Source organism: Arvicanthis niloticus, chromosome 12 (genome assembly GCF_011762505.2).
Source record: "Arvicanthis niloticus isolate mArvNil1 chromosome 12, mArvNil1.pat.X, whole genome shotgun sequence".
NCBI classification, from domain to species: domain Eukaryota; kingdom Metazoa; phylum Chordata; class Mammalia; order Rodentia; family Muridae; genus Arvicanthis; species Arvicanthis niloticus.
In genome coordinates this window covers 19,406,480-19,420,348 of record NC_047669.1, presented here as the reverse complement: position 1 = coordinate 19,420,348, position 13,869 = coordinate 19,406,480, and the positions used below count along the sequence as shown (strand labels likewise).

At 44.7% G+C, this 13,869-nt stretch overlaps 1 protein-coding gene across 8 annotated transcripts in view; it reads left to right on the top strand.

Annotated features, from left to right (window-relative positions):
* The window catches only part of Rubcn (rubicon autophagy regulator), a 56,965-nt gene that overhangs the window by 35,262 nt on the left and 7,834 nt on the right, over nucleotides 1-13,869 (top strand). For 3 of the 8 annotated variants that reach the window (XM_076942824.1, XM_076942821.1, XM_076942823.1), the window contains exons 8-12: nucleotides 690-734; nucleotides 3,575-3,690; nucleotides 5,346-5,556; nucleotides 6,007-6,108; nucleotides 7,994-8,083. In XM_076942824.1, coding sequence (XP_076798939.1) covers nucleotides 690-734; nucleotides 3,575-3,690; nucleotides 5,346-5,556; nucleotides 6,007-6,108; nucleotides 7,994-8,083 — 564 coding nt within the window. The remainder of the gene's footprint in view (nucleotides 1-689; nucleotides 735-3,574; nucleotides 3,691-5,345; nucleotides 5,557-6,006; nucleotides 6,109-7,993; nucleotides 8,084-13,869) is intronic. The other 5 variants (XM_034515614.2, XM_034515613.2, XM_076942822.1 and 2 more) reach the window with 4 other exon arrangements.

The following is a 13,869-nucleotide window of genomic DNA, read 5'->3' as shown; positions in this document are numbered from 1 at the left end:
CAAAATTAATAAAAATAAAATAGGAGGTATTTAAGAGACATAATGAAGGAGATTTTCTTTGGCAACTGGAGTTGCCCTTGTCTGTCTGTAATTTCTAGAAAGATGAAAACTCAAGGCCTCAACTAAAGCCTGAATAACAAATGTTCATCTCCGTTTTCCTTCAAGGATTTAACATGACTTGTTTGAACTCCTTAGGAAAAAAATCTCCAAATCAAAGCTGCTTTCATGAACATTCTCAGTTATAGAGTGTTGGGGTTGGACCCTCAAGTCACATCTACTGGAGCCCTGGTGTCTGCTCCACATGAGGGCGGTGGTCTTTGAGCATACAAAACTTCCCTGCTCCCCACATCTCGTTTTTTTTTTAATGGAACCCAAGGCCTTATTCCTGCTGGGCTCTGCAGAGTGACATTCCCAGCCTCCCTGGCTCCATTCTTGAATCTGTGTGGATTCCAGAAACCATGGTAACCTGCATGGGAAAAGGGAGCCAGAAAAAAACCTCTGCAGAAGGGTCTGAACATGGGTCTTGTAGTCTCTTGTCTAAGTCACCCCTCCTTCAGCCCCGGTATTCCCTTTTGGGAGCTAATGTCACCACTTCTGCCAGGTAAAAGTCACGGGTTGGTGTGGTTTTTTCCCTTCTCTCTAATCCTGTTGTTGTGTCTGGATTCTCCTCTGTCCCTCTTTACCTGCAGGAGGCCCCAGGAATATCACCATTATAGTTGAAGATCCCATTGCAGGTTTGGGAGCCAACCCCCCACCCCTTTCGTCCTTCTGTTCTTCTGTGACCACCTCGCTTAGTTCAAAACCTTTTCCATTCCAGTCTGGTGTCAAATCAAGTCTGCCTGGTTTGATCCTGTTGTGGTGCTGGGACCTATCTATAAGAGGATACTGCTATTTCACATGATACATGTCATGCCCTAAACATGCTTCCAAATGCCCTAGTCATTCTACCAATAGCTTCTGGAAACCAGAGTCAAGATAAAGCAATTCCTCTTTGCCCAAGAGTGAAACAGAGGCCTGCCGCTTGACTAAGGCCTCATGATGGGTCGGTAGCAGGATACATCTTAGCTGAAGACTGACTGTGGATTATTTCCCTTGACTTAACACCAGAATATGTGTTATTCCTCATATCCTTGCATGGGTCTTGCCTGATCCAGAGTCCCTGTTCCCTTTTCTTTCACTGGTCTTCATTCCCTTGTGTGCCTGCATACCCCATGCTAGTCATGGAACATTTTCTAGTAATTCTATCTTTCTCCTTTCCCTCTCATCTGAGTACTATAATGATGGAGTTATTAATGTCTGGGTGTATTAGTAAAACAGTGATGAGGGAGGACCAGGAACCAACACCTGCTAGTAATGGAGAGGTCACTGGTGTGCTATTTTGGATAAGAGAAAGTTAAAGAAGAAAGTCTGCAGGACCTTATAGAGAAGAAACTGCCAGAAAACGGATTGTAAGTGAGCAAAAGGAAGTGCTGAGTCAGTTGAATGGGAGACCTTAGGAGGTGGGGACTCAGGACAGAGACCTAGTGGCTTACAGAGCCAAAGACATTGGAATGGTGTTGCAGGTTATATGGTATGCCATCTGGCTAGGCAACAAACCATCTCTTCTTTTGTTTCTTACCAAAGTGCTGTGGTGATTGCTGGCTTTTCTTTAGTTCAGTAGACAGAAACAGAGCCTACTGCCAGACCCACAAGAAGGCTACAAAATTACTGTGTTTGCTTGTGCATGTGCGCGCGCGTGTGTGTGTGTGTGTGTGTGTGTGTGTGTGTGTGTGTGTGTGTGTGTGCACGTAGCATCTGAAAACTTGGCATTATTAGTCAGGGAAAACAGTTGGTTATGATTTAATCATCTTGTCTTCCAGGGCATGCTGCTCACATCTCAGGCATCCACACTGGACAGTTTGGGGTTTTTTGGGTTTTGGGGTTTTTTTGTTTGTTTGTTTGTTTGTTTTTGACACAGTTTCTTTTCGTAGCCGTGGCTGTCCTGGAATTCAGTGTGTAGACCAGGCTGGCCTCAAACTCAGAGATTCTCCACCTGCCTCTACCTCCAGAGTATTGGGATTAAAGGCATTCACCACCACCTGACTGACAATTTTTAATTTACTTTTGAATATCAGTTTCTCATATCTTATGAGCCCTTTACCAGCCTCCTTGTTTGTGAGACATTTTGCTACATAGTCTACATTGGACTTGAATTCACTGTGTCACCAGTCCTGGCCCGGAAACACATTGTGTCCCTCTTTACAAGTGCTAGGACTGCAGCCCTGTGTTAGCATGCTTCGTGTCCACCTTCTCTTGAAGCTCTTCCTTCGTTCTGCTGACTAAATCCTCTGCTTTTGAAGCCGTCATGTTTGACTTCTCCAGAATTGACTTGATGTTGCTTTTAAACACTTTCCTGAGTTTCATTTTCATTATGGAAGGTAAATTGTCTGATACTGTTTTAAAACATAGTGTCAATCTACTGGAAAATTTCAATACGCCTAGTTGTGATTTTTACCACCTGAAAACCGTCTTTTAAATGAGTCTGTCAAGACATTAGTGATTAGCTGGCACTTTTGTCACACTTGTTTAAAAGATGGAGGAGAAGGAGACTAGAAGCCATTTTGATTTGTTTTCACCTTGGCGTCGCCTGGCCTCTTTCCCCTTAGACACACTGGCATCTCATCTCCTCCATGTGTTCTGTGTTCTTGGACTGTTAGGAAGGCTTTGGGAATGAGAGAGTTAAATATTGTATCTGTTGCTCACTTGTGTGTGTGCTGTATTTCCTGCTGTGGTCACTGACACTAGACTCCTGCAATGATGAGGTGAATTTGAGAGAGCCCTTCTCTCCTCTGGCCAGAGCAGTGCAGTCGGCGCCCCAGCTCTCTGTGTGGAGAACAGTGATTGAGCGTTTGGAAGGCAAGGGCTGAAACTGTCCTGCTCTGCTCCCTCCTTGAGCCTGCTGAGCACTTGTGGGGCCTGTGGAGGATACTGTGTTCTCTCTCTCTCTCTCTCTCTCTCTCTCTCTCTCTCTCTCTCTCTCTCCCCCCCCCCCCCCCGGTCCTTCTGCCATCTTCAGCACTGTGATTCCACTCCCTGTGGTCCCCACCCTCTCTTATGCTCTGGGTGCCACCACGTGTGTCTGTAGTACCACAGGTGACGGCAGCCTGAGTGAGTGAGAGCCTTGACTGTGGGTCTTTGTGTAATTCCCAGGAGACAGGTTCCGTGTGGGACCCAATCACAGGTGGAAGGAAGCATTTATGTCTCCTCCCTACACTCAGCACTGAGTTAGTTCTCTTTTCAGTGGAGTAGGAAGGACAGGTTTTTGTGGGTGAATTTACATAGTAAGAGGGTTATCTCTAGTGTCTCACACTTATTCCACCATTCTCCTTCCAAGAGGTTTGGTGCTCTGGGACTCTTAAAGAGTCTAAATAATGTCATTTAGAAGAGAGACGTCTTTTATCCAATTCCTCCTTCCCTGGGAGGAGTTGAGAGCACCTTTAATAGTCAGATCATCAGACCTCTTGAAGAAGCATGGTTGTGTTACAAGTTTTTGTTTCAAGACTGAAATTTTATATCCACACTTCAATTCCCACAGAGGGTGGTCAGTACCTCTGCTCCGGAGAAGGCATGTTTAGAAGACCATCAGAAGGACAGTCCCTCATCAGTTACCTCTCCGAGCAAGACTTTGGCAGCTGCGCAGACCTGGAAAAGGTGAGGCCCTCGGAGGGACAGATGAGGAGCTCGTGCAGTGTGGGATCTGGCCCAATGGTAGATCTTGCAGTAGGGATCTGGGCTGATGGTCTCTGCTGCCATAGCTCGAATGTGATTCTGAGGCCTCAGGAGTAACCAAGCTGCAGCAAAGCTCGCTGAGCTCTTCTGGTGGAACTCTGCAGGGGGCGTGTGCTCGTCTTCAGTCCCGTGCTACTCTCTGCAGAAATACTGAATTTTAGTCACATGATTATTGTTCTCTGACCCCTGTGACCTCACATAAATACTTCTTCCAGAATCAAGTTCTATTTTTTGTTTGTTTGCTTGCTTTGTTTTTCGAGACAGGGTTTCTCTGTGTAGTCCAGGCTATCCTGGAACTCACTCTGTAGATCAGGCTGGCCTCGAACTCAGGAATCCACCTGCTTCTGCCTCCCAAGTGCTGGGATTAAAGGCATGCGCCACCACCTGGCCAAGTTCTATATTTATTCCTGGGTTCAAATATGTGTACATAATATCTGTTCACTAGTCTTTTATGTTGGGACATGATATTTATCTTACCTGTTTAGAGTTCCTGCCATGTTGTCTCCTTTCATTAGTCTCTGTTTCAAGAATGATGGCATGGCTTCATCAGCTTAATTAGTGGTGAAGAGTGAACTGTCCACCAGCAGCATCTAGAAAGAACTGCAGTGTCCAGTAGGCAGGGTCCAAAAGCACTAGACACGATTCCATACAACCATAAACAACATTTTGCTGTTGGTCTTGAGTCAGGGTTTTACTACGCAGCCTGGACTAGCCTCAAACCTTAGATTCCTCCTGTCTCTGCCCTCTGGGGGCTGAGATTACAGGTGTGTGACATTATACCTGGCTTGAGTAGATTTTAAAAGCAGTCATAAGAGAAAACAGCAGCTGATAAAACTTCAAGTTTTATCTTCTTCAAAACTTGACTCAGTTCAGTTAGAAGCCATGTCATAAGAATTCTCTAGAAGATCTGGAAGCGTCTCATCTTCTTCAGAGCAGGAGGTGTTTCCCATCACACCCTGGGCGGGGAGCTTCAGCTAGTCGGACCACATGCGGGTGGTCCTCGTGGGCTGCTGTGTTTTCTCAGTGGCCTATAATGGTGGAAGAGTTTGCTGCCAGACACCTGAATTAACATTAGGGCCGTGGAGGCGGTTCCTCCATGGGGTGATAATCACATCAGCATCAGGGATACTGTTTTATGCCGACCCTCTTTAAGGAACTAAGGTTTTCATCATCTGCTGTGGCTGCTCTGTGAGCCACATGTTTCTTCAAGCAGTTCTTCTCCCACCAGTATGCCCGGTGCTTGCAGATTGGTGACTTTTTTTAAACCACAGTTTCTTTCACTGTGTTGAGCAGAGCACCGGGGAGTAAGGCTGGCACTGAGACCTTGGGCTGAGAGCTGAGGTTCTCTTCTCATTTTTATACAGAGCATGGAACAGATGAGATAGTCATGGCCAGAGACCCTAGAGCAGGTTGTCTGCCAGTCTGCTCTCCTTGCAGCAGACGAGTGCATTTCTCCTGGTGTTTCACTGAAGAAAGCACATCTTAGAAGCTCTGCTTCCCCATGGTGTACTCAGCAGGGTGTTCCATACTTTTAGTCCCCTGACAAGCAGCTTCTTTTGGTGTCCTCCTTCCTTCAGGAAAACGCCCACTTCAGCATCTCTGAGTCCTTGATTGCCGCCATCGAGCTGATGAAATGCAACATGATGAGCCAGTGTCTAGAGGAGGAGGAAGCAGAGGAGGAAGATAGTGACAGAGAGATCCAGGAGCTGAAGCAGAAGATCCGCCTTCGGCGCCAGCAGATCCGCACCAAAAACTTGCTTCCTGCGTACCAGGAGACTGAGCATGGAAGTGAGTAGGCCTGAGACCACTGTGTGCACGCCTCTTTATGGCTTGGCAAAGCTCAGGCCCTGTGGGCTTTCACCTCTGCTCTTTGTGTGATGTGTTATGCCTCAGCTGAGGGGTCCTCTGCTCTCAGTACCGTGGTGGTCTGTTTTGGTGGTGGTGGTGGTGGGGGGGGGCTTCCCTTGATAGACTAGGAATACTGCTAGAACTCATGATTCCTACACAGAAATAGCTTTATTTCAAAATGGGTTTCCAAGGTGAGAACTAAGGCCAGGAGTCACAGATGGGCTTCTCCAAAGTTGAGTGAACCAGCAAGAAGTACCAGTTACTGTATAGCTTCAGAACCAGCAAGGTTCTGTTCTCCTTCCTCTGTTAAAGGGTGGGTCCTTTATTGTGTTGAGAGGGATGAGAGAGCCTTTATCCTGTCTGTGACTATGATGATCTTTAACATTGCAGGCTTCCGGGTCACCTCCAGCAGCTCCCAGTTCAGTTCACGTGATTCTACGCAGCTCTCAGACTCCGGCTCTGCTGACGATGGTGAGGAATTTGAAATCCAAGGTAAGAAATGACAGCTTGTTACAGGGAACATTTATTACTTGTTTCTTTTCACTTGAAATACTGGGCTGAGTGACTCCTGAAGTAGTGGTCTTCACTATGGCCTATTACGGAGCATTGTTAGTTATGGTAAGGATGCCTCCTCTTGCTAAAAACAGCCCCATTAACATGCATGCAGATGATTGGAAGGGAGCCAGCTGTTGGTACCACCCTGACTCGCTGTCCTCACGTCTGTACCTTTCTCTTGGGTCCTCACTCTTGTTCCTCTTTCTAGCTGAGCCAGACCACATGATTAAACTGTTTCCCTGGGCTCCACAACACCATGAAATTATTCCAAAATATGTTTTTAAAAAAGAGCTTTATTGTAATTACAAAACAAGACAAGAATCATTAGGGAGAAGCAAAGAAGAATGAAAGGAAAAACAGTCAGTTTACATAGAGCTTTAGTGTCTGTCTTAACAGAATTCAGTCCAGCCGAGTCTAGCCGTGTTGTGATCATCAGTCAGGGGAGGAGGCAGGGCTGCAATCTGGGGAAGCATGTGAAGTAAAGCAGGTTAATCAGTGTTCCTTTTGCATCCCCAGTCACCCAGAGGGGGACTGACAACAGACCAAAGAAACAAGTCCAACCTGTGACTCAGGGAGCTACTGCTTCACTTACAGGCTACATCACAAATACTACTACTGCTGCTACTGCTGCTAATAATAATCATAATAATAGTAATAATGATAATAACAGTCATAGTAACAATCATACCAGCATGAGCGACAGACCCCACAAGCTGTCGGCAGAGCCCCGCCCGCCTTTGGCTAGCCTTCAGCTCCTGTACGTCCTCACACTAAGCCTGCACATAGCTGGTACAGCGTTACTCAGAGCTGGGGCATAAGAGCAACTGAGGGGCTGAACCCTCAGGCAGCGGTCTGATGGTCTTCCACCCCAGTGTGTGAAGGAGAGTGGCAGTAGATTCCATCTTGAGAAGGTCTCATCGAGTCTAGCCAGGGATCAGCTGCCCTGCTTCCGGCCTGGCAGCGGCCACACCGTACTTGAAGAACACGCTTCACAGCAGCCCTCTGCCTCCAAAGTATAAACTTCTTCAGGTGCCAACAAAAAGACAAACTAGCAAGCAAATAAACACAGTAATTCAGGTTCATAAACTCTTCCCCCTGGAAAAACTAAGAGTGACTTCCTTACAGAGCTGAACTGTCAGCACTCCATTGTAACACTGTAAAATGATATTGAAGAGATACTTTATTATTTTAGTCTTCATAATCCCCCTGAATAACCAGAGTTCTTCCCCAGTCTGAAATCCAGATTTTACACAAATTTTCTACACCTCTAAGAAGTTTTCTTTGTGTTCTTATTAATATATCGGATCACTTAAAATTCCTTTCCCACTTCATCTGTATGTGGGTTCTTTTCTAACAATAATCCTCACAAAGTACACTCTGTTGGAAACTGTTGCTTTATTTGTGGGCCCCAAGGGTGTATGTAATCAGCTAGTTCCCTGTTGGTTCAGAACAGAAATCCTTGAAGGAAACAGCCATAGGATGGGATATCTCAGTTTTAGGCCCCTGCCATTCTCTGTTGTGAGGGACTGCCTTGAGGCTTGAGGTGTTTGCCATCGTCTCTGGCCTCTACACTCTACCCACTACCAATAGTTCTCCCAGTCCCTCCTCAGTGCTCAGAAGCATGGCCAGCTATTCCTGATCGCTCTTCGCTCCTTTGGGGGAGGTGCTTGAGACCGTACTGGTTTGGGAAGTAGCAGGAACTCTCCCAAGCCTATTCGCACACATGGATGGGTTCCTGTGAGCTGCGCTGAAGTCACAGGTTGATCCCAAGGGTACCAGCCTCAGCAGCTTTGTCTCTGTCTTTATCCTCGTTGTTACACAGATGGTAGCAAAGGCTCTCACCTGACCCACATGTTACAGAGTGGACTCTCGGTGTCGGTGGCCTCACTGTTCTCAGGTAGCCGTGCTAGAGGTGTGGATGTGTCCCTGCATGCACGTGTGTGACTGTTTGCACCAGCTTGTGTACATATTTGATCTTGTGATATTTGTCAAGGCTAGCACTGCGTGGTCTGGAGAACACTAGACTTAATGCAGGAGCAGTTTGGATATTCAGATGCCCTTTTCCATCTGCCTCAAATAGTCCTTGCCCTCCCCTCACAGTGATAATTTTACATTAGGTAGTCATATGACTGGGGGGGGGGTCAAAATTTAGAAAAAAATTTAGTCAAAACTAGAAAAACGGTTATGTCTTGGATTTTTGTGTTATTGGTGGTACATAAAGGCATAATATTGCATAGTGAATAAAATTTAATGTGAAGCCCCATTTCATTTCAATGCTAATTTTAACTGTAGAAATTTGTTGAGTTGACTAGACTTTGGGTCTGGCTAATTTTGGCACTTAATATTTTTATTCATTTGCAAGGTTTTTTATAATAACCTTATCTGATTACCTTAGAAAAGAAACTGTCAGATTAAGAATTTAAGTTCAGGGGCTGGAGAGACTGCTTAGCAGTGAGGAACACTGACTGCTCCTCAGAGGACCCAGCTTCAGTCACTAGCACCCTCCTCAGGTGCCTCACAACCTCCTGAGCTCCAGCTCCCGGGCATCCAGTGCCTCTGGCCTCTGTGGGCATCTACACACAAACATCACATCATTTAAAAATAACTAAAAATAGGGGAGAACTGAGGGGGCTACGATCTGGATAAAGTTAATAAATTAAGGAAGAAAAAAGTCTTTAAGTTCAAGCCAGGTATGATGACCACACCGTTAATTCCAGCACTTGACAGGTGATTCTTGGGAATTTGAGGCCTTCTGGTCTACATAGTGGGTTCCAGGACAACATAGTGAGACCCTGTGTCAGAAAAAAACAGAAAATGCAGGTGCTGGACAGAAAACTTAGCAGTTAAGAGTGGTTGCTGCTTTTCCAGACCCAGCATGCATTGTGGGCAGCTCACAGCCATCTGTAACTCCAGCTTCAGATCTGAAGTTCAAACTTATTGCTCAGAGCTTGGGGCACTGCAAACAGTAAAGGTAGGACAGAATCACATGAAGCTGTGAGTTTCTTTAGAGGTTTGAGTTTGCAAAGCAAACTCTCAGAAAGTAATGTCTTCTACATAACTTTATATACAATTAGGAGTTGCTGCTGTTCAGGAAAATAGTCAGCAGGATTAACTGAACGAGAATAAAAGTCCTCTACTTAAAAATTTTAAACAAAAATTCAGAATTTTAATCACAAACTTTTAGTTTCATAGTTAAAACTTGTAGTAATACTAATGCAATTGTTTATTACTACTAATACAGTGCTCCATTAGAATTTGAAATAATTATCTAAGATTAGACCAAGAGTTAGAGGAATAAAGGTAATAAAATACTAAGCTTCTCTTGGTTCTACTTTTGCACTGTCTTCTGGCAGAGCATATCATAAGGCATATGTAGAATCCGTCTTCCCACTCATGGGAGCATTAAAAGTTTAGTGCACAAGAAGAGGTAAAGTAATAAAGGACACAGGAAAATATGATCATCGTAACTATCTTTTCACCAAACATTGGTGCATTCAATTTCATAAAATATTACTGGACATTAAGGGGACAGATAGGCCCAGGTACAATAACGATGGGGGACTTCAGTACCCTACTCTAGTCAAAAGATCATCCAGATTTAAAAAATCAAACAGACGCCGGGCGGTGGTAGCGCACGCCTTTAATCCCAGCACTTGGGAGGCAGAGGCAGGGGAATTTCTGAGTTCGAGGCCAGCCTGGTCTACAGAGTGAGTTCCAGGACAGCCAGGGCTACACAGAGAAACCCTGTCTTGGAAAATAAAATAAAATCAAACAGAGCTAGGCAGTGGTGGCGCACACCTTTAATCCAGCACTCTGGAGGAAGAGACAGGTGGATCTAAGTTCAAGGCCAGCCTGGTCTACCGAGCTAGTTCTAGGATGGTCAAGGCTACACAAAGAAACCCCATCTCGGGAGAAAAAATATCAAAAAGAAATTTAAGAGTTAAACTTTAACATAGATCAGAGAGATTTAGTAGCTGTCTACAGAATATTCTGTGCAGCATTTGAGGAATAGACATTCTTCCCAGCAGCTCATGCTTTCTCCAAAGCAGATCATGGTTTGGGCCACATCGTGGCTTTGGACTGGTAAGCATAACTGACACAGTTAAAGCAAGTGGGCTACTTCTTCAGCAAATAATCCATCAGGAAGAAGCTAAGCTGACAGCCTCCACTGGGAAGCTATTCTCAGTTGCCTTACCTCAGAACTCAGGCAGGAGCAGCCAGTGGAGAAGGGCTAACCCTCTGAGACTTACCATAAAGCTCTCCAAGATGCACTGTGGGAAACTGTGAGAGGAACTGCTAATTGCGTTGTGCTGTGTTATTGCCAGGGGCACACTCCATGGGCAGTATCAGTGCACTGAGCTGCCAGCTGAGGTAGGAGCAGCTGACTACACAGGACAAAGGCCTTCCTCCTCAGTATCCTCCCAGCGCCCTCAGCAGACAAGACTTTACTTATGCCAGCTGACACAGGAGACATGTTTGAAGCACAACAGATTTATGGATTAAAGGCAATAAATTGAAGCCTATAGAGAAGGCTACTCATGAACTGTTTTTTTTCTGATAAGAAAAATCGGTATCAAGTTTTGCTGAATAGTTTTATGGCAACTTGATACAAGGTGGAGTTACCTGAAAGAAGGGACCCTCAATTGAGACAATGCCTCCATAAGGCTCATTGTTATTTCTTATTTGGTGATTCATGGGGGAGGGCCCAGTCCATTGTGGGGAGGGCCATCCCTGGGCTGGTGGTCCTATTTTCTGTAAGAAAGCAGGCTGAGCAAGCCAGTAAGCAGCACCCCTATGGCCTCTGCGTCAGCTCCTGCCTCCAGGTTCCTGCCCTGCTTGAGTTCCCATCCTGACTTCCTTCAGTGATGGACTGTCACCTGGAAGTGTAGGCTGAAATAAACCCTGTCCTCCCTGAGCTGCTTTGGCCATGGTGTTTCATCACAGCAGTTCCCTACAGGGTGAAGTGCAAGGCCATCATTGTTTCTTCTCCCACTCTTTTAAATAAAAGTTTAACAGTAATAGTAGTTCTCCATTTTTCAGTTTTCCTCCCTGAATTAACAGCTACAGGAAATTCACCGGCATTGGATCTCCAGCATGCATATGGATGTCTGAAGGCAACCATGTGGATCCTGGGGTTTGAACTCAAGCTCTCATGTCTGGCAGCAGGCACCTTTACTTCTGGAGCCATATTGCCATCCCCTGGGTTTTTTGTTTTTTTTTTTAATAGTTTGTACGTTTTCCCAGTTAATAATAATTGCCTTATTCTATGGTAAGCATCAAAAGTGTTTCAAATAAATTCTCTTTGAAAAACATATTTGCTTTAAAACTATATTTGTTTTTGTTCAAAAGATTAATAAGAATTTTTATAATTATTTTAAACTCTACTAGGAAGATGCAGACTTCTTTCTGTTCTCTATAGGACACTTTCCTTCTTGTCTGTTTTAGACCTTGTATGGCTTTATCATTGTGCTCAATTAGTGGTCCACCCACATCAATAGTCATCTGCTTGAACTGACTTGAGTCACCGGGTGCCTCATGGGCTCAGTAAGGTCAGAGTGTTAGGTGGTGGCAGGCACCATACCCACTGGGCTCTCAGGACTGCCTCAGCCTCTGCTCTGGGGTAGGAGTTTTACCCCTAGGCAGGGTTGCAGTGTTTTTGATTAGCTAAAAGGTCCCTGTCACATACCTCCTTCTGACCTTTTTATGTATCTGGTGAAAAAGGACAATAAGCAGATTAAATCTAGCTTTATTATAGGTTCTAAAGAAAATAAAGAGAAAAAAATATTTCCTTCCTTGAAGATGAAATGCTTTGCTTAAAAACAGTGTATTATGAGAAATGTATCCCTAGGTGATTTTTTGTAACTATCACAGATCACAGAATTAACTTACAGAGGCTACTGTGTCACTATGATAGAATCTCATGAGACCACTGTCATAGCATTGGCTTTCATTGACAGAAACACCGTTACGTGGCATTGTTATAGTTTTATGGAGACAGTGATTTCCTTAGCAACAGTTATCAAATGCCTCTCTGTCGTGTGTACCACTTTTTTTTTCTATAGCCCAGGCCTATGGTATGAAAATTGGTTAGCTCCTTACCCAAGGATGGCTAAGATTTTCTTTGATTTTTTCCTATCCTAAGTGGGATGAAATTTGCAAAAATTGTAATTGCTTCTAGCCAGTTATTCATTCAGGAAATAGTCTCTGAAAGTCTCTAATATAGAGAGAGCATCATGAATGCTATTTGACAAGATTCATTCATGTTCGGCCAAAGCAGTGTTTGTGATCCCCAAGCCGACGGTGCAGACCAAGCAGTTGGCATTGGCATCCTCCTTCCCACCAACACTAGTGAGTAGACCAGCCGCTGGCAGTGCTTTGGGATCCGCACGATTTGGGTGACTCAAGTTCAGACAGAAAATATGACATAAATGAGCAACATTTTGTCAAATAAAATGATTTTTTGTTTTTTGTAATTACCAGGAAAAAAAAAAAAAGGTTGTCTTGGTTTTCTATGCTTTAAAAGCAGATGAGGGCTGGGATATAGTTCAGTATTGGAGTTCCTGCCTGTCACCATCAGGCCCTGCCTGTCACCATCAAGCCCGAGCTTAATTCCAGCACTACCCCAAACAAATAGCAAGTTGAAAGCTGCCGTGTGTGGCTTGAAGGCCAGTAGTTTGTGAATATTATTATTTGTGTTATACTTGTATCTAGAACTATGTACTAGATGTTGTAAATTTCACTGAGTTAGACATAATCTCATTTCCTCAGAGATATTGTGTAATCCAGAATATCTGGATTTTTTGCACACGCAAAAGAATCATTCAGTTGAAGCATGGAGCACAACTGAGCTATTGTGGCCAGGTGCAGATGATGCCCTGTAAGCCTAGTGTTCTCTCTGCTGGGACTCAGATACAGGACATGGGTCATTGTGCAGGACTAATTAAGGATAAAAAAGGTCCTCTCATTGGGCATCAAAGGAAGTAAGAAATGAGAGTACCGAAAAAAGCCTTTCCATGACTTGGTTAGGTGCTGACTAGCTTTCTAGAATATAACTGTAGCATTTGGCTAAATGAGTCTCTGGGGGTGCAGGCCTCTCGTTAGAAATACATTTGGAAAGTCTAATTTTTCTATAGTTATATATGAGATTTCTATAGTAATGGTCATGTTGACATTCTCTATAGGAAGCTGGTTACAAGGGTTCTCCAGGGGGTTTCAAGCATGGAGAAGGTCTTTCCTTCCCTGAGCCATCAACAGGAGTAAAACCAACAACCCATGAGACTTTATTCTAAAGCTAGAGAAGACACCTGACGTCCAGGGGTGGTAGTGAGCCGTTAGCCATACTGTCCAACCCCACAGGTGTTGAAGAAGTAGCCTCTAGGATCTAAGTTTTATGTTGGATGATAACCTCTTTCATTAAAAAAGCCAGACAGAGCCCTTTCCTCTAGGTGTTCTCAGCACATGATCCTCCAGCCTCAGCCTCTCCAGCGCTGGAGATTCCAGGAGTGAGCGTCCAACCACACTGGTTTTGGGAGCCTGTCACTTAAGGGAGCTTGAAACTAGAGAATGGAGGAGAGACTTGGTTGTCACTGTGTTTGTGCCTGCACTTAATCTTTCTCTCACTGTCTTACACTGACCCTGCGTGTGTTTCCCCTCGATCTGTAACCATGTTGGCGATGTCACTAACAGCCTGGCTGTGAC